The 27,177-nt window shown below is 36.7% G+C and overlaps 1 protein-coding gene across 1 annotated transcript in view; it reads left to right on the forward strand.

The window, feature by feature from the left end:
- The window catches only part of brinp1 (bone morphogenetic protein/retinoic acid inducible neural-specific 1), a 257,705-nt gene that overhangs the window by 161,012 nt on the left and 69,516 nt on the right, over positions 1 to 27,177 (forward strand). The window contains exons 4-5 of the mRNA XM_067437548.1: positions 8,064 to 8,233; positions 23,879 to 23,984. Coding sequence (XP_067293649.1) covers positions 8,064 to 8,233; positions 23,879 to 23,984 — 276 coding nt within the window. The remainder of the gene's footprint in view (positions 1 to 8,063; positions 8,234 to 23,878; positions 23,985 to 27,177) is intronic.

Here is a 27,177-nt window from a genome sequence, read left to right on the forward strand (position 1 = left end):
GTGTGTGTGTGTGTGTGTGTGTGTGTGTGTGTGTGTGTGTGGGCATGTTTTTGTGACATGAGGACACAAATGTGGATAATGCCATGGGTATGACACAGGTATTACAGGAGAGGGTGAAATATGAGGACATTACCCATGTTCATGGCATAGACTCTTGACAGACGCCGGTTTATTGGTGTCAGGACATCGACATCAAAAAGAAAATATCAGAAAATAGATTATTTATTTAATGTTAAATATTTAGTGTATCCAAAAAAAAAAAAAAAAGAAAGAAAAAAAAGAAAAGTGATTCCCACCCAGAAATATTTTTAGGCCAGTGCTAAAAAGAAAATGTAAAATATATGAACATAAAAATTATAAAATAAAAAAATAAAAAAAGATATTAATTTGTTTGTTTGTTTGTTTGAATTTTTTTAATACATAAAGTGATACTTTTATTTATAAAATAAAATAAAATAAAATAAAATAAAATAAAATAAAATAAAATAAAATAAGATAAAATAAAATAAAATAAAATAAAATAAAATAAAAATGTATGTATTTTGTTTGTTTGTTTGTTTGTTTGTTTGTTTGTTTGTATTGTGTTGACTGATGTTTAATCATCTTTGGAAAGATTCCTCGTCTTTAAGTGTTGAGCAGTGGTCGTGCTGTTGGTCATCACAGCATTTATTGGTCATTATATCCGTATAGAGTTTATTGCAAAGAAAATTAAATGGCGATTCGAATTACATTACATTTCAGACGCAGTATTCAAGGGAATCCACAGACACAAACACCCTTACCCTCTGTCACCTACACGATATGACCATAAAAGCGAATGGAAAATCAATACAAGCAATATGCCTGTTCCAGTCCAGAGTAGCACAATAAATCACAAACCGCTGTATGAACCGTAGAAAGGCCAGCCTAACACCTGAGCGCGGCACATAATATCTGTGATCACAAAATCGTGCCACAGACGCTTTACTGTGGAGCTTATTAAACCACAGCTCAAGGTCAAACCAAGGTTCATTGTTCTTTGTTCGGCGTGGACGTCCTTACATTGATTAATCGGTTGATTAACAGGAAATTTGATTCATTAACGCTGCCTTTAAAGGTTACTCGCATTAGCGCCAGGGTTGCTGTGTGCCGTCGAGATTGAACAATATAGACACAGCTGAAACTAAAGGTCATGAGAATCGAGAGGTTGATGCTAACAGGTTAATGGACAGTCATGGATGTGCACACGGCATTAACATCCCTCAGGAAGATCACGCCTGTATCGCCAGACGGACAGAAGAGACGCCATGTTACGAGTTGAACCAACCGCTTAATTACTAGGAGCCGGTTTAAAGGGGTTATGAATTAAAAAAATCAACTTTCCCTTGAGCCTTTGATATAAAGAAGGTCATGGTAATATAAGAATCTCCTGCAAAATAGCCTATCATTTATTAGTTATGATGTTTTTGAATGCAAAAACCACACGAATGTCATTAGTTGACCTCACAACAGCACTGAAAAAAAAAAAAAAAAAAAAAACACTTTTCTTACTCAGTATTTTTGTCTTGTTTCTAGTCCAAACATCTAAAAATTCTTAAAACAAGAAGTATTTATTAAGAGAGTTTTTGCTTAAAATAAGATAAATAATCTGCCAGTCGAGTAAGAAAAATAATCTTAAAACAAGATTATTTTTCTTACCCCACTGGCAGAATATTTTGCTTATTTTAAGAAAGAACTCTAAATTTTGAGTTATTTTTTTCCCAAAACAAGACAATTTTTACTTGTCTAGTATACATGTTTATTAATGTAAGAATGTTTAGAAATGTTGACTAGAAACAAGACAAAAATACTAAGCAAGACATTTAATGACACCTTGAAGGTTCCCGAACTACATATGTGACATGAGAAAACCATATGCAGATAACAGTGTGTGGCATGTTGCGAAACATAAAAAACCTCCACTGATTAGGATCAATATGATCATGCACAACTACTTTCAAAAATCAGGAATCGGACAATATAAGAAAAGTGTGTTTAGATGAAGGGCCGATTTAACCGATCACACGTGACCTTTAGATGACCTTACATGTCGATAGTGATTTGTTGTGAGTAGTGTCCTTCGTGTGTAAAAAAGGAAGCTTGCGGTTTCCTGTGAGCTCTGCTGGATTCTGCAGTAGTATGTAGGTCATCTGCTATTCTCATACACACTGCTTTGCATACTTACACTGCATATACACACTGTGTCTCAAATGATGCTCAACCGTCTAGAGTATAAATGTTATACGGTTGTTTTGTCAACAAACATCAGAACACACCGCTCACGCTATTTTTAAAAACATATTGTTGGTTTAACTTCAAAAAAGGAACCTGCTTGCTTTTTGAAATTTGAGTTAATACAATGACTGTATCCCATTTTGTCTTTTGTCAAATTAGCTCTGGTGCAGATAACATCATATTTTGAGTTTTTGTTTATTAAACCAATCTCCTTCATTGTATTAACTCAAAATGTTAATTTCAATGAACTTATTTTTTAAGGAAAACAGGCTATTTACTTTTTTTTTTAAGTTAAACCAATTATATTTTTACAGTATATAAACTCAAAATAGTTCTTTTTTGAAATTGTCTGAACAAAATTGGATGGATGGATGGATGGATGGATGGATGCAATTTTGGGCTTCAAATTTTTGGCTCCTATTCACTGGCATAATAAAGCTTGGAAAGCTTAGATATTTTGTATTATTTTTTATTTAACTTGTATTGTATCCATCTGATTAATATTTACACATATACACCTAGGATAAGTTAATGGTGAGTGCAACCCCAAATCAGAAAAAGTTGGGACAGTATGGAATGTGCAAATAAAATAAAAAAGAAGTGATTTCTAAAATTACTTTGACTTGTATTTCATTGCAGACAATATGAACACAACATTTTTCATGTTTTGTCTGGTCAACTTCATGTCATTTGTAAATATGCATCCTTTCCTGTCATTCAGACCTGCAACACATTTCAAAAAAAGTTGGGACAGTAAAGCATTTACCACTTTGTAATGTTGCCATTCCTTTTCACAACACTTAAAAGACGTTTAGGGACTGAAGACACCAAGTGATGAAGTGTTTCAGGTGTAATTTTGTCCCATTCTTTCTGCAAACAAGTCTTAAGGTGGGCAACAGTACGGGGTCTTCGTTGTCGCATTTTGCGCTTCAAAATGCGCTACACATTCTCTATTGGAGACAGGTCGGGACTGCAGGCAGGCCAGTCAAGTACCCGTACCCTCTTCCTCCGCAGCCAGGACTTTGTAATGTGATCTTTCTTGGATGCTGCTTTTGTACCAAATCATAATTTCAATCACCTGTTGACATCACCTGTTTCAAATCACATCATTATTTAACCCTTTTACCTCATTACTAGCCCTAAATTGCTCCTGTCCCAACTTTTTTTGAAATGTGTTGCAGGTCTGAATGACAGGAAAGGATGCATATTTACAAATGACATGAAGTTGACCAGACAAAACATGAAATATGTTGTGTTCATATTGTCTGCAATAAAATACAAGTCAAAGTAAATTTAGAAATCACTACTTTCTTTTTTTATTTGCGTTTTTCAAACTGTCCCAACTTTTTCTGATTTGGGGTTGTAAATCATGGGGTAATTTTCTTTTTTTTTTTGGTTGAACTATTCCTTTAAGAACAGTTATACACTCACCTAAAGGATTATTAGGAACACCTGTTCATATGCAATTATCTAATCAACCAATCACGTAGCGGTTGCTTCAGTGCATTTAGGGGTGTGGTCCTGGTCAAGACAATCTCCTGAACTCCAAACTGAATGTCAGAATGGGAAAGAAAGGGGATTTAAGCAATGTTGAGCGTGGCATGGTTGTTGGTGCCAGACGGGCCGGTCTGAGTATTTCACAATCTGCTCAGTTACTGGGATTTACACACACAACCATTTCTAGGGTTTACAAAGCATGGTGTGAAAAGGGAAAAACATCCAGTATGCGGCAGTCCTGTGGGAGAAAATGCCTTGTTGATGCTCGAGGTCAGAGGAGAATGGGCCGACTGATTCAAGCTGATAGAAGAGCAACTTTGACTGAAATAACCACTCGTTACAACAGAGGTATGCAGCAAAGCATTTGTGAAGCCACAACACACACAACCTTGAGGCGGATGGGCTACAACAGCAGAAGACCCCACCGGGTACCACTCATCTCCACTACAAATAGGAAAAAGAGGCGACAATTTGCACAAGCTCACCAAAATTGGACAGTTGAAGACTGGAAAAATGTTGCCTCGTCTGATGAGTCTCGATTTCTGTTGAGACATTCAGATGGTAGAGTCAGAATTTGGCGTAAACAGAATGAGAACATGGATCCATCATGCCTTGTTACCACTGTGCAGGCTGGTGGTGGTGGTGTAATGGTGTGGGGGATGTTTTCTTGGCACACTTTAGGCCCCTTAGTGCCAATCGGGCATCGTTTAAATGCCACGGCCTACCTGAGCATTTTTTCTGACCATGTCCATCCCTTTATGACCACCATGTCCCCATCCTCTGATGGCTACTTCCAGCAGGATAATGCACCATGTCACAAAACTTGAATTATTTCAAATTGGTTTCTTGAACATGACAATGAGTTGGCTGTACTAAAATGGCCGCCACAGTCACCAGATCTCAACCCAATAGAGCATCTTTGGGATGTGGTGGAACGGGAGCTTCGTGCCCTGGATGTGCATCCCACAAATCTCCATCAACTGCAAGATGCTCTCCTATCAATATGGGCCAACATTTCTAAAGAATGCTTTCAGCACCTTGTTGAATCAATGCCACGTAGAATTAAGGCAGTTCTGAAGGAGAAAGGGGGTCAAACACAGTATTAGTATGGTGCTCCTAATAATCCTTTAGGTGAGTGTATATATGAATCGGAAAACAAGACTAAGGAAGAAAATGTGTTGTGTTTTCTGTTATGTGAACGCACTATGGATTGGAACAGAGCTAGAGCGGAGCTTTTGAGTGCTTAATTCTAAAGATAGATAGATAGATAGATAGATAGATAGATAGATAGATAGATAGATAGATAGATAGATAGATAGATAGATAGATAGATAGATAGATAGATAGATAGATAGATAGATAGATAGATAGATAGATAGATAGATAGATAGATAGATAGATAGATAGATAGATAAAGAAAGAAAGAAACAGAGTTTTTGCTCCTTGTGTTTGTCTGTCAACACATGGCTGGTGTTTTTGTGCTGCTTACTCTCGGAGCAGATATTCCTCTGGTGTCCTCGTGAATGAGTTATTTAGGAAAAGGTCAGAGGCGCTCTGCAAAAAAATCAATCACAGCTGCTTCTCTCACTCGACTCCAGTGGAGAAGAAATCTTTGCCATCGAGAAGTGGGACTGAGAGAGAGAGAGAGAGAGAGAGAGAGAGAGAGAGAGAGAGAGAGAGAGAGAGAGAGAGAGAGAGAGAGAGAGAGAGAGAGAGAGAGAGAGAGAGAGAGAGAGAGAGAGAGAGAGAGAGAGAGACACACACACACACACACACAGGTCATGTCAGTTTGACACTGTAAGCAAAATGCTCTCCGTAACAGTGTGTGAAGTGAGTCACTGATGCACTCTGTGTCAGCATCATGTCAGCTCTTACACACTGGGAAGTCCGCGCGTGCTGATAAAATGACATGTTGGCTGCATGAACCACGGAGCTCAAAATGATGCCCGTATGAAGTCTGGCAAGCTCAATGCTACGACTTCATAAAGCATGACAACAAGTCTGGAAATGTGTGTCGTTGAAGCATCTCAGTATCGTTTCCCTGTGGAGGAATGCTGAAATGTAGTCACCCTCATGTCCTGACTGATGAGAGGACGATACATTTGTGACCCTGGAGCTCTTCACCAGTCGTGCGTCTCACGGGTATATCTGTGGCGACAGCCAACAATACATTACATGAGTCAAAATTATCCATTTTTCTTTTAATGCCAAAAATTATTAGGATATTAAGATAATGTTCCATGAAGATATTTTGTAAATGTCCTACTGTAACTATATAAAAAAATCTATTATTAGTAGTAATTTTCATTGGTAAGGACTTCATTTGAACAACTTTAAAGGAGATTTTCTCAATATTTAGATTTTTTTTTTCAGACAAACACACTGAAACTCTCTGAAAGCGTGGTCCCTTCAGTTCTGTTTCGTGTCTTGTTACACACTCAAACTGTCAAATACACACACAGTTATGGCAAAATGGTCTTTATGAGTATTTATGTAAACACAGTCAGTTATGCTTTAAGTGAACGTTATGAGGCAGGGAAAGAAACCAAATGTGTGTCAATATGATCCGTGCATTAGCTCTTAAAGTGACAGACTCAGTGCTCTTGGCTGAATAACCTTTGTAGATTTATTATGTATCAGTGTATATTTAATTCATGTGAAGCCTGCTGTTTTTAGTTCTTATTTTTAACAACATAAATACATTTAAATAACAAAATGAATCGTCCACCCCTAGTTTAGGAGTTTTTGTTTACCTGGATGTTCTTGATGTTCAGTTTTAGGTTGATATAAATATATATTACCAAGTCAAGCAAAGAGTTTTTGGTATTTAAATATCTGCATTAAATTTTTGGTTTGTTTACATTGATGTTAAAATTATATTGTCAGATTTGTGACATATATTTTGCAAAAATTCTGCTGGTCACTTTCAGAAGTTGAAAGAATGTGAAACACAAATGGTATCATTCTCAGTTATGATACACACACACACACACACACACACACACACACACACACACACACACACACACACACACACACACACACACACACATATATATTTATAATTGAAATGAAATAGATTTTACACACTAATAGCAATATCGTATCGCATATGGATTATCACATTATTTAACAAGGTATTGCACATCACATTTTTCTTCAATATCGCACAGCCCTAGTGTGTTTGCATGTCTTTGGCCCATGTTGCGTTCATATTGCATTCGAACTGCACCAGAGTTCATGTGGAAGTGGACACACACTCTTTTTTTAGAGGTCTCAGTCCGCTTGTTTGTTGCGGTTTGGATGGCAGCGTTAGAGGGTTAGTTCACTCAAAAATGAAAAATCTGCCTTTAATTCCTCTCCCTCCTGTGGTTGGCCAGCCGTCAGACCTCCGCTCATCTTCACACACAGATGAAGATATTAGTGTTGAAATCCGATGGCTCAGAAAGGCCTTCATTGACACCAATGTCATTTCCTCTCTCAAGACCCATAAAGGCACTAAAGACATCGTTACAAAGCCCATCTCACTACAGCGGCTCTACAATCAGTTATGAAGACACGAGAATAGTTTTTGTGGTCAAAAAAACCCTTAAATAGCGACTTATATAGTGATGGCCGATTTCAGAACAAAGCTTCGAACCGTTATGAGTCAGTGAATCGATTCAATATTCGGATCGCGTGTCAAACTGCTGAAATTACGTGACTTTGGCGATCCGAATCATGAATCGATTCACTGATTCATAACGGTTCGAATCATGAATCGATTCACTGACTCATAACGGCTCGAATCATGAATCGATTCACTGACTCATAACGGTTCGAAGCTTTGTTCTGAAATCGGCCATCACTATATAAGTCGTTGTTTAGTGTTTTTTGTGCACTAACTCTATTCTGGCCTCTTCATAAATGATTGTAGAGCCGCTGTAGTGAGATGGGCTTTGTAATGACGTCTTTAGTGCCTTTATGGGTCTTGAGAGAGGAAATGACATTGGTGTCAATGAAGGCCTCTCTGAGCCATCGGATTTCAACACTAATATCTTCATCTGTGTGTGAAGATGAGCGGAGGTCTGACGGCTGGCCAACCACAGGAGGAATTAATGACAGAATTTACATTTTTGCGCGAACTAACCCTTTAACACACATGTTCAAATGAGCCGCACTAACAGAGCATTCGCACTACAGTAAGTTCCAAACCTGCCGAATATGACCTCTAAGAGTCTGAGCTTCTGAGGATGTGATATTTGAACTCCTGGCGTCTGAATGAGAGGAAGTGAAGTCTTGCGTTAACTGACCATATTGCTCTGTGTCATTAGGTGAGGAAGCTCTCACCATGTACATGGCCAAGAACAAGCTGGACCGGAAGATGGTCAACGCCACCCAAGGAGTGGAGGCTCTGCACCAGCTCGCCTCCTCGTACTTCATCGACCGCGACGGCACCATGCGCAAACTCCACGAGATCCAGATCTCCAGCAACGCCATCAAGGTAAGAAAAAGTAAAGCGTACTAAAGAAAGAAACATCCTCCTCCTCCTCCATTATCCACCCACCGTCCATCTGTCCGCGGAGCTTTTTCTCGCTGGAGTTGACAGGCGGCTGAAGAGCTTCTGGCAGACAGGGCTCGAGGAAGCAGGATGTCAAGCATGACGAAATTAAACGGAATTGACAAAAGCCGCTGAGTCAGGACGAGCGAGCAGCAAACGCAGCACTTAAATACAGACGGACTTCAAAACGACTGACCTGACGAAACGAACTCGTCTCCATGTTCATCTGCATGCTTCAGCGCTGAGAGACAGATCGCGCTTGAGTTGTATTTAATGTGCACTTATAGTGTACTTTAGTAGTGTATAAAAAAGAAACCTGTATATAATAAAGAGAGCACACTTCAATGACTGTCTCTTAAGTGCACTTTTAGATATTTGAAATTGCTAAATGTGTAATTAGAAATATGCTTCAATGCATGATGAAAGTATGTTTAATTACCATAAATGCGTATAAAATAATTGATAATAGAGTTATTTATGAAGTTGCATGTACTTAAATACTTCTTAAGTGAGTCAGAACAATCAAAAAATATATTTAAACTATAATATATAATATAATTAAACTCATACAGTGTCCAAAAGCATGCATAAGTATATTATATTATATTATATTATATTATATTATATTATATTAATTATATTATATTATATTATATTATATTATATTATATTAATTATATTATATTATATTATATTATATTATATGATTATATTATATTATATTATATTATATTATATTATATTATATTATATTATATTATATTATATTATATTATATTATATTAGGGCTGTCAAACGATTGATCACAACCAAAATAAAAGTTTTATTATATTGTTATATAATACATGTGTGTCTGTGTATAAATATAATGTTTATTTAAATACACACACATGTTTAAGAAATATTTGCATGTATGTGTGTGTACATGCATGTATATATTTAAGAATAAAAATAAATATTATTATTTATATTTAGTGCAAATGATTAATCGCTTACAGAATAAAAGTTTGTTTACATTTTGTGTGTACTCTGTATAATTATTTTGTTTATTTGAATACACACACATATATTAGATATAAATATAAATATTGTACATTATATTATATTATAATTATATTAATTATATTATATTATATTATATTATATTATATTATATTATATTATATTATATTATATTATATTATATTTATTATATGCACCATTTTTAAAAGCATGCTAAAGTGTGACCTACACCTTTCCCACAAGGGATGTGTGAGTGAAATTATGCGTAGCTTGAAATTAAATGTGCGTAGTGAGAAATCCAGACACACAGAGAGAATAATGTTTATCTGTTTATGGAAAGCCATTAATGTGTCTGCAGAAGGAGCTAAAACAATGGAAGTCTATGATAGGTCCTCATTTAGATAGCAAGATAAGTGTGTGTATGTGTGTGTGTATCTGTTATCGTGAGTCATGTTGCAGACTGGAAACTATTCAGGAAAAGGCTGAGTCTTACACACACACACACACACACACACACACACACACACACACACACACACACACACACACACACACACACACACACACACACATACACGCACACATGTTGGTCTATGTGGTTTACAGGGACTCTCCATAGGCGTAATGGTTTTTATACTTTACAAACCGTATTTTCTATCCCCTTACACTGCCCCTGCCCCTAAACCTACCCATCACAGGAAACATTCTGCATTTTTACTTTCTCAAAAAAACATCATTTAGTATGTTTTTAAGGCCATTTGAATTATGAGGACTTTTGATATGTCCTCATAAACCACATTTATAGTGTAATACCAGTGTGATACCCATGTAGTTATACAAATTTGTGTCCTCATAAACCACATAAACAGGCTCACACACACACACACACACACACACACACACACACACACACACACACACACACACAGACGTCGTGTTTCTATGTTTTATGGGGACTTTCCATAGGCATAATGGATTTCATACCGTACAAACTGTATTTTCTATCCCCCTACACTGCCCCTGCCCCTAAACCTACCCATCACACACACTGCCCCTAAACCTACCCATCACACACACTGCCCCTAAACCTACCCATCACACACACTGCCCCTAAACCTACCCATCACACACACACTGCCCCTAAACCTACCCATCACACACACTGCCCCTAAACCTACCCATCACACACACACTGCCCCTAAACCTACCCATCACACACACTGCCCCTAAACCTACCCATCACACACACTGCCCCTAAACCTACCCATCACACACACTGCCCCTAAACCTACCCATCACACACACTGCCCCTAAACCTACCCATCACACACACTGCCCCTAAACCTACCCATCACAGGAAACATTCTGCATTTTTACTTTCTCAAAAAAAAAAAAACTCCTTCTGTGTGATTTATAAGATGTTTTCCTCATGGGGACCTAAAAATGTCCCCAAAAGGACAAGGATTTCGGATATTGCCATCTTTGTGGGGACATTTTGTCCCCATAACGTAGGGATTACCAGGCCACACATACACACACACACACACACACACACACACACACACACACACACACACACACACACACACACACACACACACACACACACACACAGGCCAACCTCCACTAACAATATCGATTGTGTTTGGGTGGCAGTGGAGCTCTCTCTCTCTCTATCTCTCTCTCTCACACACACACACACACACACACACACACACACACACACACACACACACACACACACACACACACACACACACACACACACACACACACACACACATACGACAGCGTAGCGTCAGGCTTAACTCTCTGGAGGCTTGAGATGCGTGACGTCTGTCAGCCAGCCTCTCTCTTACGTGCCCTAGACACTTCGGTGTGTATTTGGGGGCTTGCAGCAGACAAATGAACAGTGAGAGGGGTAGAAAATGGCCTCCCAGCGCCGCCTCTGCTATATTTATCAGTGTGTCCTGTATTCTGAGCACTTACATCAGCGAGAGGACGCTCGTGGGCTCTGGTGTTTTAACTCTGTCTGTGGAGTCTCCTCAGCTGACGGATCGCCTTCGAAGGGAAAGGTTTAAAGAAATAGATCATCCAACAATGAAAATCATGTCATGTACTTGCCCTAATGGTGTTTTAAACCCATAAAATATATTACAAAAATGAAGTAACTTTTTTCAGAGCATGTCTTTCTTCTGTGGAACACAACATGAGACGTTTAGCAGAATGTTCAGGCTGCTCTTTTCCATATCATTAAATAGGTAAATTAAATTCTTACTTGCAAAAATTATATTTGGAGAGATTTTTATTTAAATTCTTATCAGCAACAATTCAATTAGAGAGCTGTAATTTAATTCTTATTCAAAAATTAAATTAATTAGAGAGCTGCAATTCAATTCTTATTCGAAAAAAAAATATTAGAGAGCTGCAATTCAATTCTTATTCGAAAAAAAATTATTAGAAAAAATCAATTAGAGAGCTGTAATTCAATTCTTATTTGAAAAATTCAATTAGAGAGCTGTAATTCAATTCTTATTTGAAAAATTCAATTAGAGAGCTGTAATTCAATTCTTATTCGAAAAAAAAATATTAGAGAGCTGTAATTCAATTCTTATTCAAAAAAAAATATTAGAGAGCTTTAATTCAATTCTTATTCAAAAAAATATTAGAGAGCTTTAATTCAATTCTTATTCAAAAGAATCAATTAGAGAGCTGTAATTCAATTCTTATTCGAAAAAAAAAATATTAGAGAGCTTTAATTCAATTCTTATTCAAAAGAATCAATTAGAGAGCTGTAATTCAATTCTTATTCGAAAAAAAAAATATTAGAGAGCTTTAATTCAATTCTTATTCAAAAATTAAATTAATTAGAGAGCTGTAATTCAATTCTTATTCGAAAAAAAAAGATTAGAGAGCTGTAATTCAATTCTTATTCGAAAAAAAAAATATATTAGAGAGCTGTAATTCAATTCTTATTCGAAAAAAAAAATATTAGAGAGCTGTAATTCAATTCTTATTCGAAAAAAAATATTATTAGAAAAAATCAATTAGAGAGCTGTAATTCAATTCTTATTCGAAAAATTCAATTAGAGAGCTGTAATTCAATTCTTTTTCGAAAAAAAAAATATTAGAGAGCTGTAATTCAATTCTTATTCAAAAATTAAATTAATTAGAGAGCTGCAATTCAATTCTTATTCGGAAAAAAAAATATTAGAGAGCTGTAAATCAATTCTTATTCGAAAAAAAATATTAGAGAGCTGCAATTCAATTTTTATTCGAAAAATTCAATTAGAGAGCTGTAATTCAATTCTTTTTCGAAAAAAAAAAATATTAGAGAGCTGTAATTCAATTCTTATTCGAAAAAAAATATTAGAGAGCTGCAATTCAATTCTTATTCGAAAAAAAATATTAGAGAGCTGCAATTCAATTTTTATTCGAAAAATTCAATTAGAGAGCTGTAATTCAATTCTTTTTCGAAAAAAAAAATATTAGAGAGCTGTAATTCAATTCTTATTCGAAAAAAAATATTAGAGAGCTGCAATTCAATTCTTATTCGAAAAAAAATATTAGAGAGCTGCAATTCAATTCTTATTCGAAAAAAAAAAATTATTAGAAAAAATCAATTAGAGAGCTGTAATTCAATTCTTATTCGGAAAAAAAAATATTAGAGAGCTGCAATTCAATTCTTATTCAAAAATTAAATTAATTAGAGAGCTGTAATCTAATTCTTATTTAAAAAAAAATCTATAAGAGAGCTGCAATTCAATTCTTATTCGAAAAAAAATATTAGAGAGCTGTAATTCAATTCTTATTCGAAAAAAAAATATTAGAGAGCTGTAATTCAATTCTTATTCGAAAAAAAATATTAGAGAGCTGCAATTCAATTCTTATTCGAAAAAAAAAATGATTAGAAAAAATCAATTAGAGAGCTGTAATTCAATTCTTATTTGGAAAAAAAAATATTAGAGAGCTGCAATTCAATTCTTATTCAAAAATTAAATTAATTAGAGAGCTGTAATCTAATTCTTATTTGAAAATATCAATTAGAGAGCTGCAATTCAATTCTTATTCGAAAAAAAATATTAGAGAGCTGCAATTCAATTCTTATTCGAAAAAAAATATTAGAGAGCTGTAATTCAATTCTTATTCGAAAAAAAATATTAGAGAGCTGTAATTCAATTCTTATTCGAAAAAAAAATATTAGAGAGCTGCAATTCAATTCTTATTCAAAAATTAAATTAATTAGAGAGCTGTAATCTAATTCTTATTTGAAAATATCAATTAGAGAGCTGCAATTCAATTCTTATTCGAAAAAAAATATTAGAGAGCTGCAATTCAATTCTTATTCGAAAAAAAATATTAGAGAGCTGTAATTCAATTCTTATTCGAAAAAAAATATTAGAGAGCTGTAATTCAATTCTTATTCGAAAAAAAAATATTAGAGAGCTTTAATTCAATTCTTATTCGAAAGAAAATATTAGAGAGCTGCAATTCAATTCTTATTCAAAAAAAAATATTAGAGAGCTCCAATTCAATTCTTATTCGAAAAAAATATTAGAGAGCTTTAATTCAATTCTTATTCGAAAAAAAATATTAGAGAGCTGTAATTCAATTCTTATTCGAAAAAAAAATATTAGAGAGCTGCAATTCAATTCTTATTCAAAAATTAAATTAATTAGAGAGCTGTAATCTAATTCTTATTTGAAAATATCAATTAGAGAGCTGCAATTCAATTCTTATTCGAAAAAAAATATTAGAGAGCTGTAATTCAATTCTTATTCGAAAAAAAAAATATTAGAGAGCTGTAATTCAATTCTTATTCGAAAAAAAATATATTAGAGAGCTGTAATTCAATTCTTAATTAGTGGTTCAATTCAGTTATTACTAGTAAAAGTTATAATTTGAAAGCTGTAATCTGGTTCTTACTATTAACACTTCTACTGAAATATATATCTAATTCAATTCTTACTAGTAACAATTCCAATTAGAGGTTAAATTAGTTTTTTACAAGTAACAATTGAATGAAGAGCTGTATTTCAATTCTTACTAATAACAATTATATTTGCAGAACGGCTAATTCGGTTCTTACTGCAATTCAAATTAAAGAGTTGTCTAATTCAGTTCTCAAATAGAAAGCATTGAATCAGACAGCTCTCTAGTATATGTGTTGCTCGACAAAATGAAATTAGAGAGCTTTATAATTCAATTGTTTCTAGTGAAATACAATCCAACAGGTAGAGTTTTGTGTAGCTATTTAAGCTAAATCATAACATCTGAAAGTCACGAGTGATGGCGGGACGTTTGGATGAACCTTTGCTTCAGGCTCCAGTCTCCACATGTCATCTTTGAGGTTTTTAGAATAAAATAAAAACAATTCCAGACAAAACCAATCATGAAATGGTTAGTGAACCTTAAAGCTGATTGTCTAGTTTTCCTTTTATATATTTATTATATATTGCATATGAGTGCTAGAAAACAATACTTGCTGAATTCAGCCGAAGCAGATCTGGAGGGTTCGCTGATAGAAACTGAACTCATTAAAGAAACACGCCAGCAAACACGAGGAAATCACACTGCAAAACACACAGTACAGCGCTCATTAGACGCAGTGACCCGCAGAGATCACACACACACTGGCATCTCTACAGGGCATTAGGCAAATCTCAGCTCGAGATGTATTTAGAGATTTTGTGCAGTTTTTGTATGTTTTATGAGTTTATATTTTAATGTAAGTGATGGTAGCATAGCCATATTCATATACATATAAAACAGGAAATGGACTGAATCAGAATATGTTGCATATTTTTGCAATCGTCTTCATAACATGCAGAGAAGGAAATGATTTTCAAAAGATTAATTTAGAATCAAATTAAGATCTGGCCTGAGAGCTTTATTACAAGATGCACTTTTGTGATTGGATGTTTTGGATTGACAAAGCCCAGATTGATACTTTGAGGTGTGTGTGTGTGTGTGTGTGTGTGTGTGTGTGTGTGTGTGTGTGTGTGTGTGAGGGCACCTCAAGATCAGTCTTCCTCTCTGAAATGCTTTCAGCTGATTTAGTCTTAAATTCCATATGCAAATTTATGATGATGCGGCGAGCGTTTCAGAGGACATCTATTTAAAAATCTATTGGTTGGCCAGGATCCAATTTTAGTCACTATCCAGCGGCGCGTTCCCAGAACAGGTGCCATTGAAGTGGTAATATTTTTACCTGCACGATGAGCATCGACTGTGTGATTATACAGAAGTGTTGCGTGACATCACTTGTGTGTGTGTGTGTGTGTGTGTTTGTGCAATACACGACATCGCTCTGACACTGCAGCAACAGACCAGGGTAAACAATGTAAAATACTTTAACCACTTCAGCTCTGCAGCACATTTTGCATTTTTTTGAGAATTTGGAATATCTGAATTTAAAAGAGCGCTCTACCCACATACATTGGAGTAAATTGATAAAAATGGTCTCATTTTACAGAAAATACTCTAACTTTTAACACAGTGGTGGAATCTTGCATATATTATATTGTATCTATTCACAATCTTATGATAAACATAGATATAAAATAAATATTTTGATTTTTTTTTTAATTAATTAATTTTAAAAATCTTTATTTTTTTTTAATCATTTTGGGATCCAAGCTTTTTGGAAGTTTCTGTTGATTCTATAATTTGGCACTGAGCAGGGGAAAAAAGAATTTTCTTGATATCTCCTTGCAAATAAAAGTTATTGAGATTTATCTGACCAAAGTGTCTAACAACTCCTACTCATCTCCATTGACATAAACTGGCCACTAGGAAATCGAAAGAGAGGCTCCGCCTCTTCAACTTTGTAAGAGGAGATCTTGGGCTCTGATTGGTCTAGAATCATGATCCACATGTCTATAAAGAGCTGAGATTCTCAGCTTTTCTGTAGCATGATGCAATATGTGATGACATCATCAAAAATCGTGGCTAACACCGACAATCAAAACTAGCAATAATAAGAGTATTTGTCTGCATCACATGTTTTGATCTGGACATTGGTGACATTTTACAGTGTCATTTGGCCATACTTGCTCACAGACATGTAAAAATAGTCTCATTTTGAAGCAAACAACCTAAGGAACAAGCTGATATAGGGTTGAGGCTAGTAGCTTTACAACAAGTTTGTGATCCGAACAGGAATATGACTCATGTGTTTGCTTGTTCAAAGGAGTCATTTCCATCTTTGCGATTCTTTTGATAATACATTTACTGTAAATTATTGGATCGGTGAAATTAACTGCTCAGCGATATTCTTGAGGCCGATAGCTTTCATTTGATTTATGACTGGTGTATTTTAGGTGTGTTTGTGTGATAAAAATATGAAATTTTATATTATTTGCATGATTTTCTCAAGGGGTGGTCGTTGCGGGGGGGTCGAATTCAGACCTTATTATTTTCTTCTATGTAATATAAATGCAGAAGTTATTGGGTTATTAAGAAAGCTGAGGTTCTAATCTTTCAAATGATACCATATATGTCTAGTTTTGTGGTGCGCGAGTTATAGATTTTTAAAAAAGATTATGATGATGCAATTTTGGACCCACCGGTGGGTCCAAGAGGAGGTGCAGAGCTGAAGTGGTTAAGGTTTGCGGGTGGATGAATGGATGGATGGATGGATGGATGGATGGATGGATGGATGGATGGATGGATGGATGGATGGATGGATGGATGGATGGACGGATGGACGGACGGACGGATGGACGGGCGGATGGATGGATATAGATTGGTGAGTAAGGTGGGTGGATGGATGGATATAGATTGGTGAGTAAGGTGGGTGGATGGATGGATGGATGGATGGATGGATGGATGGATGGATGGATGGATGGATGGATGGATGGATGGATGGATGGATGGATGGATGGACGGATGGATGGATGGATATAGATTGGTGAGTAAGGTGGGTGGATGGATGGATGGATGGATGGATGGATGGATGGATGGATGGATGGATGGATGGATGGATAGATAGATAGATAGATAGATAGATAGATAGATAGATAGATAGATAGATAGATAGATAGATAGATAGATAGATAGATAGATAGATAGATAGATAGATAGATAGATAGATAGATAGATGCTGCACTTATTCTGAATAATAGTGCTAACTATTCAAATCTAATGGTAATGAACGGAAAGATGTAAATGTCTTCAGAAGCTCCACTGTGTGATATTTTCCCCCATCTAGCGGTGTAAAGGTATATGACCATCCAGTGAATATTAGTTTCTGTTCCTCTCAATTCTGATTTCGTTTTAACTCCTACGGTGGCCGATTTAGTCCAAGATTAACATGGCAATCTCCCTCTTCACATTCGACACGGTACGATCGAGTGTTAAAACGCGAAAGGCGAAGCTTGAATTTACGGGTATGTCCCTCTTTGGCTACTGTACTTTCAAGATGGAGGGGCAACATGGCGGCCGGCATTCAAACCCCTCACCCGTATGTATTTTCAATGGCATATTATAAACTTACAAGAATACTTTATTACTTGAAAGAAATAAATAAACATTAACGAGCACATATATTTTTGAAAGAACTAAGTGTTTTTAGCTAAGAATAAACTAAAAAAGTTACACAGTGTAGCTTTAAAGCAGGAAGTTGCTGCTCATATGCTGAGACAGACTCAGCGCGCTCTGAGCTGTTTTTTCCCCGTTCTTACAATTGTTCCTTGTCAGATTGTATGAAATGACAGCGGTGAGATCTCGGGTAAAGTCACGGCACACTGGGAGAAATACACTTTATTTTATGTCAGACACTGTATGGATTTCATTCACAATTGACATTGATAACCGTCTCCAGTCGTGTCGCATTCGGACGTTTCACTAATGTTGACAACGTGAAGTAAATGAGCATGTCGTCTGTTCCCAAAACACAAAAACACAATGAAGACATCACCGCTCTCGGGTAGCTGAGGTTCACGTCCCTCAAAAGCTCAAAATAGAGCGCCATTATGAGGCTGGCAGGTGACAGACGTAATAAGAAAAAGGCACATTTGCTGTTCCCATGATGCCCTGCTTCATCACAGATTTCTCTAGATACACGTTATTCTTTAATGCTACAAGAGCTTCTGATCTTCCCATAAGACGAAACAGCCACGGCTTTGATAGAGCTGTCGCCGCGCTTCTGCCGCGCATCTTCAAATGAATAAATGATAAAAGCATGAAACTACATAAACACAAACACATCCGGACAGACGGCCCTTTTCCTCAACATCTAACACGTGCGGCAGGTGGAATCAAAGCGCGCGGATTTACACTCTTTCGAGTCAAATGTTTACATGTGTGTTTTTGTGTTTGTCTGTGTGAGTGTGAATGAGCATCAAGTCATGCGGCTTTTCAGCATTTGTGCGTAATCCCACAAATCTCCATCTTCATTAGACGTGAGGGCTTTGATTTTGTTTTATACTCTGGCAATCTATTTCTTAATCCGCTGACTGTGTGTGTGTGTGTGTGTGTGTGTGAGAAGCTTTTAGACTCCAGAGATTACTCCCTTTTCATGCCAAGTGGCGTGTGTTAAAGAGCTTCATACAGAGATTTTAAAGGAATAGTTCAAAAACATGAGATTCAGTCATTAAGTCGCAGATTTTATATATTTATCTGGATGTTATACCAAAATATAATATATATTTACAGAGCAAATGTAATGTTGTTTAATGTTTCCAGGCACATACATGCATGTTATTTGCAATTAAATTTAAATGTATTATACATTTATATAAAATTTCAATAAAAAATTGTTTTAAGTGCAAATGCACATTACATTTGTTTTCCGGCACATTATTTGCGTGTTAATTGTAACTAAATGAAATTGCATTAATTGTTTATAACATTTCAATTTAAAATTTAAAAAATAAAATACAGAAGTATATATATTTAAATTGCACATTTTAATGTAATGCTTTCAGGCACACAATTGCAAGTTAATTGCAACTAAATTAAAATGTATTACATTTGTATAAAATTTCAATTTAAAATGTGTATTTATTTAAATTAATATAAAACTCAATTATTATAAACTTAGAGTGCTTTTTGGCCCACTTAAGTAGGACAAAGTTCATGTTTATATGTGATTTTGTAGCTTCTATTGAAATATGTTTTAAGCGCAAATATACTTTAATGTAATTTCTATTGAAATTTGTGTGATGTATTTAAAAATATATTTCAATGACACATTTGTCATTCTAAAGTTGCAGTTTAGCACATTTATAATATACATTAAGGGGGGGGGGGGGGGGATGATGTTTCATGCATACTGAGCTTTACACTGTTAAAGACTTGGATTCCCATCCTAAACATAGACAAAGTTTCAAAAACTAATGTTGGACGTTTGATGGAGTATTTCTGTGTTAAAAATACTCCTTCCGGTTTCTCACAAGTTTCGGAGAGTTTTTTTCGAGTATGGTTCGACTTGACGTTAATAGAGCGGAAGGTCCTTGTATGGGCCGTACGGGCTCTTCTCCCGGTAGGGTGTGCGCGCGTGACTAGAGCGAGAGAGGAAATGCACGCCCATAAACACTCGCTCAGCTGTAGATCCAGTCGTCCGTGAACACTTCTGGCGTTATAGTCCGCGCCGCGCTCCACTTTATTCCTATGGGTGACGTCGAGCGACTTTAATGCGGCCGCACAGCATTCCGGGAAGGCAGCGCTGCATTTGAACCGATTCGAACGCAGAAACGAGAGAAGCGTCACATCACGCTTCAGTCGCGTCTAAAAGTGGATCTCCACGGTCACTGCTGTCAGGACTTCACCAAATCATACCAAAGAAGTGTGTTTTTGACAGACCGGTCCCAGCGATAAAGGTTCACGGTCCTGCTTTGGAAGCAGCCGGTGAGTAAAACGGCTTCTAATGTCTGTGCTGTCGGCTATCGTCGCGTGAGTAAACATCAGTAAACGACACGATCGTGTATAACGTTAGTTAATTTATCAATGGAGCATGCGATCTATGGTGTGTGTTTAAATACATTTGTTTAGCTGACCACTATAGGTGTCAGTTTGATTATTGTAAAACCACCCAAACATAAACCTAGCGTTCTCACAAAGCGTGCTTCGTCATTCAAATGCGCTAACGGACTCCATTGTTGTTCTCTGTATAACGTTACACTAGTCTGACGTGCAAAACCGTTTTGCTTGCTACTGCTAAGGTTTAGTCGCATACAATAGTCCATAAACCGAATCATGTCCTCATAAACTGCGAGTAAACACACACAAATGTTGACAGGCCACTAAATACAGTCCATACCACAGAGACGGACGTCCTGCTGCTGCTGTTTCTCCTGTTCAATTTATTTCAGCCTCCGGATCGGATTCTGGATCATATCTGTATTAGTTTAATCTGATTGATAGCCATGGGTTATTAGAGTAACGTTTTCTTCTCCACGCTTGAGGACGTCACCGCTTTCAGACGCTCTCAATGCAATATCTACGCGCGTTTGTGATTCTTTAGCTCCGCCCACACGATGCGGCTCATGATTCATTAGCTCCACCCACACGATGCGGCTCGTGATTCTTTAGCTCCGCCCACAGGATGCGGCTCGTGATTCATTAGCTCCACCCACACGATACGGTTTGTGGTTCATTAGCTCCGCCCACACGATACAGCTCGTGATTCATTAGCTCCGTCCACACGATACGGTTTGTGGTTCATTAGCTCCGCCCACACAATACGCCTCCAGGCGCTCGTTTTTTTTTCCGGAAAGACTCGGTACAGCCTATATTTCTTTTATAAATATAATAAAACTAAAGACTTTTCGGAGATATGAAGGATGCAATACTACTCTATAGGTACTCACCCCCTATAGTGTTTCACCCCCCCCCCCCCCCCTTTAAATGTAATATTCAATAACGCACTACAAGTAAAATCATAATCAAGTGCTTTAGTATGTTAGTCAATGCATCGAATCAAATGCACTTTTTTAAAGCATGACATAAAAAGTAAAACGCACAAGTGCATTTTATGAAAGTGTGTTTATCTGCAAGTACAGTTTTTTTATAGACTGAAGTTCACTACAAGTGCATGTTTAATACAATTAAGTTTGCTGCATATTGGAATCTGTTGAAGCGTGTTTGAATATGTGCAAATGTCATTTGTGGCATCGTGTGGCATTGGATTGACATGAGGATAATTAAATGACAGAGCTTTCCATTTTAGCTCAGCTTTTCTAAAAATAGAGTGATTTCTCCGTCTCAATTCTCCAGTGTTTTCCTCTAACGGGGACAGACGCGTCCCCTTGTTTTCAGGTGTGTTGTGTTCACCTGCCCGCAGGCGCTAAAGGTCAGTGTCGCTGCAATTAAAGTGACCCCTGGAGCACGCAGATGCATCTGCACAACAAACACTTTATTTAGGTCAAAGAACTACTGCAATTCAGACTCTGGAGCCTGCATTAAGGTATTCAAAGGTGTGCCGAGTGCATATTTAGTTTAAATTAGAAACCTAAAAGTCAAGAGCTCATCAAATAATACCTTGTTAGGCTGAAGAATATAAGACAAGAAGAGCACGAGGGCTATAAATACACAGGGGAGCAACTGAACAAACTGCAAAACACCTGGAAACAATCGGGAAGGGATCAGGAAACAGTTCTTCATGCACCTGCGATTCTCTGAGTCAGGCGTTCAGAAAACAGCACGGAAGAAGAAAAGAATGGATGAACTAGCAAAAAGATTTCCTGTGCACCGAATAACTCCTACTTCTGTATTCAAAATATGCAATTCAATTAGGCATGCTGGTCACGTTTGATATATATGACATTAAAGTGAGCATGAAAGGGAAGTTGCACTCGTCTTTTCTTCTCTATTGTGCTCTATAGCCCAGTGAAACGCTTCACAAACAAGAACAAATGTAGGGGTGGTTTGCTATCGGTCACCATCAGAGGAGATGTTGCTGTTATTCTGACTCAAGATGACCAGGAACATGCATTTAAAATAATAATACACCGATAAATCATTTATAATAAATTATCTTTGAATGCTCAATTGCACCATTGTGTAAACGTCTTCTGCCCAAAACTTTGTCCCGTAAGTCGTCTCACGCCATTCGTGCAACAGACGAGAAGAATTCCTCAAAGCGTGAGCTTATAGGGCGGTGTGCTATTACTTTTCTAAGCAATAGGTCTTATGATTTTCGCCCAGGGCCATTGCAAGAACATATCGATTTGGTTTTCTGGGAGGCGAGGAAGGGCGCACACTTTATGATCTGACACACCAAGGCTATCAAACTACTGCATGAAGAAATAACCACAACAACATATGTGGTGAATAATGGGGGGCAAGTGTGTTTAGTGTTTAAAGGTCCATTTACACACAGGGAGAGAGGTGAGATGACAAGCATGAAATCTTATCTAAAATAGATTCACAGAACATTTCATTTCGTTTCAATACCATTTTTCAGATTGTAGAATAATAGTGAAGTCAAGAAAACTAATGAAGTAAAACAAATGGCAGTTTATGCCAGTTATGAAGTGATCAAAACCTGCAACATGAATGAAAAGTCTCTTATAATTGAGCTTCTTGTTTACTTTGGACATTTAATAACTAACTTTTAAACATGAAGGAAATATGAAGCATGTACATCTATGCTGCACATTTGTTGCATGCATACATACATACATACATACATACATAAATACACACACACACACACACACACACACACACACACACACACACACACACACACACACACACACACACACACACACACACACACACACACACACACACACACACACACACACACACACACACACACACACACACACACACACACACACACACACACATATATATACACACACACATGCACGCACATACATACACACATACAGTACATAGAGGATATATATACATACACACACACACACATACACACACACACACACACACACATATACATACATACATACATACATACATACATACACACATACATACATACACACATACAGTACATAGAGGATTTATATATATACACACACACACACACACACACACACACACACACACACACACACACACATACATACATACATACATACACATGCACGCACATACATACACACATAAAGTACATAGAGGATATATATATATACACACACACACACACACACACACACACACACACACACACACACACACACATACATACACATGCACGCACATACATACATACAAACATACAGTACATAGAACATATAAATATATATATATATATATATATATATATATATATATATATATATACATACACACACACACACACACACACACACACACACACACACACACACACACACACACACATACGTACGCACATACATACACACAGTACATAGAGGATATATACACACACACACACACACACATACATACATACACACATACAGTACATAGAGGATTCACACACACATACACAAAGATTTTGTATTGAAATTTACTGAAGCGGGCACATCATGTATATAGTTTTGCCATCATAGTAAAGTAAAAATCCCCCAAACATTTCTCCGATACGATGATCAGAATAAACGCCTGGAGTGTGTGGACTCACGTGATCTGTGTGTGTGTGTTCAGGTGACGGAGACTCGGACGGGTCCGCTCGGCTGCAGCACGTATGATAACCTGGACTCGGTCAGCTCGGTTCTTCTCCACAGCCCCGAGAGCAAACTCCATCTGCAAGGTACGTTTCGTTCCACTGCACTTCATTCCTGCTCAATCAGAAACACACACACACACACACAACCGAAGAGGATTGAAAACTGACTGAATGCCTGCTCAAAGAAGGACAGGAGGGACAGAGCTCAATGTAATGAACTTGAACAGAATGCTTGAGAGTGAAATAAGCTCGGATGCCTTGCCGAAAACAGCCGTGAGTGTGAACCGCGATCTGCTGAGCTTATCACAGACGTTTAGGGATGAAAGACAGGCCGAGCGAAAACCTCCGGCAGGGTCGAGCAACACCTGGGGTTTGCAGAAATGACTTCTATCACCAATCCAGCTGCCGGTGTGTCACATTAAAAGGAGACAAAACACGGCAGACATGTTTTCGTTTTCAGCATTTACATATGAAGAAAAGATCATTATGTCTTTATAATTCTATCAGAAAACACTTTTTTTTTTGGATCTCAGTCTGAGCACATCTGCTGTTATTGACACACACACAGTCGCACAGCTGCGATGAGACGAGACGAGACGAGACGAGACGAGACGTGCCTGTGGAGAAGACGTGTGTGTGTGTGTCAATGTGTGTGTGTGTGACACTGAGTCTGTCTGATAATACTAGAGGTTACAGCAAGATGTGCTCACCGGGGGTACGTTTAACCAATAACTGTCACACACACACACACACACACACACATACACACACCCACACACACACACACACACACACACACACACACACACACAGGTCCGCCATCAGGCTGTTGTTTCTGAGATGTGATGGGAAGACGAGCATCTCTCAACATCTGCTGCTCAAACGTTTCCCACACAAACCACAATAATGCTTTTGGGAAATCATAATCAACACATAGAAGGTCAAAATTATGAGATACTAGATGAGATACTAAACTAAATTATGACTCGTGAAAAAGTCATCTTATCTTTATCTCATGATGTTTTTTACAAACATGGTAATTTGGACTTTTGCATCACAATTATATCCTTAATGTAATAGTTTTTAAGCTTGTTTAAATTTCTACTTTTTTGTCATAATTATGACTTTTTATTTCCTAATTCTGAGTTTTGTCATAGTCAAGTTTTGTCATAATAATTACATTTTGTCATGATTTATCACAAATATGACTTTATCTTATATTTTTGCATGTCACTTTTGACTTTTACGACTTTTATCTCATAATTTTGCGTTTTATCAGTTTTCAGTTATTTATTAGTTTTTTCAGTAATTATTAATTTTTATCATGATTTTTTATCATAACTCCATAGTTATGACTATCTCATCATTTTTACTTGTCAGTTATTATCTCATAATTATGACATTTATGTTACAGTTTTGAATTATGTCATAATTTTAACCATAATCTCATATTTTTGACAATTATATGCTTAATGTAATAGTTTTGAATTATAGTTTTGTAATTATTACATTTTTACCATGATACTTACACTTTTTGTCATAATAATTACATTTTGTCATGATTTATCACAAATATGACTTTATTCACTTTTGACTTTTTACGACTTATATCTCATAATTTTGCGTTTTGTTCGTTTTCAGTTGTCATAATTATCAATTTTATCATGATTTTTTTATCATGACTCCATAGTAATGACTATCTCATCATTTGTACTTGTCAGTTTTTATCTCATAAATATGACTTTTATTTTACAGTTTTGAATTATGTCATAATTTTTAACATATTTTTAATTTTTTTTAAACCATGAAATTCATCTCATTATGCTGACATTTGACAGTTTTTAATTCTGTCATTTTTATTATTTTTTATAATTATGACTTTTTATCTCAAAATTGAGATTTATGTCATAGTTTAGAATTTTATGGCATTCCTATATTTTTTATGATTTTTTTTTTTTTTTTTTGACTCGTCAGTTTTTACTTATTGTCAGAATCATATATTTTTTAAATCTCATAATCCTAAATTGTCATAATTTCGATTGGTCAATTTGGATTTTTTGTCAGAATTCTGCCGCCCTTCGAATCTCTCAGAATGTTGTTGTGTTTGTGTATTTCCTCCACACACACACACACACACACACACACACACACACACACACACACACACACACACACACACACACACACACACACACACACACACACACACACACACACACACACAGCTTGCAGTGGTTGAGATATGAAGCACCTGCTCTCCGCTCCTCTGGAAGGTCAGAGTGAAACTGAAGGTGTTTCTGTTTAGTGTTCACGTCAGTGTTTTCCCAGCAGAGCGTCCGAGAGAACAGCTATAGGAACTGATTATCAAGCGCTTTCTTAGGACACTCGTAATATGTTTCATTCCTCCAACTTTTACTTTCTCCAAATTGCAACGTCATTGTTGTTTTTCGTGCCTTCTGTATTCAGAACTGACTTCACTGTACTTTACTCTGAACACTGCAGCGCAATGCATTGTGGGACGCGTTGTTGGTAAATGCATCAGGTCACAAAATTCATATTTCCATGGCAATATTTTCTTAATTAGTATCTATGTGTTGTTTTCCACTAAACATATCTAAAAATTATATTTAGCACACCAATCCAAAGCTTACAGGGTGTTTTATCTGAAAGCCATAAGTTATATAACACACACACACACACACACACACACACACACATGCACACACACACACACAACACACACACACACACACACACACACACACACACACACACACACACACACACACACACACACACACACACACACACACACACACACACACACGTCGTGTTTCCATGTTTTATGGGGACTTTTCATAGGCGTAATGGATTTCATACTGTACAAACTGTGCATCCTATCCCCCTACACTGCCCCTGCCCCTAAACCTACCCATCACACACACACACACACACACACACACACACACACACACACACACACACACACACACACACACACACACACACACACACACACACACACACACACACACTGCCCCTTAACCTACCCATCACAGGAAACATTCTGCATTTTTACTTTCTCATAAAAACTCCTCCTGTGTGATTTATAAGCCTTTTGTAAAGTGGGGCCATGGGTAATGTCCTCATATTTCACCCTCTCCTGTAATACCTGTGTCATACCCATGCCATTACACACATTTGTGTACTCATGTCACAAAAACTTGCCCACACACACATGCACACACACACACACACACACACACACACACACACA

This window comes from Pseudorasbora parva, chromosome 3, assembly GCF_024679245.1.
Source record: "Pseudorasbora parva isolate DD20220531a chromosome 3, ASM2467924v1, whole genome shotgun sequence".
Lineage (NCBI taxonomy): Eukaryota > Metazoa > Chordata > Actinopteri > Cypriniformes > Gobionidae > Pseudorasbora > Pseudorasbora parva.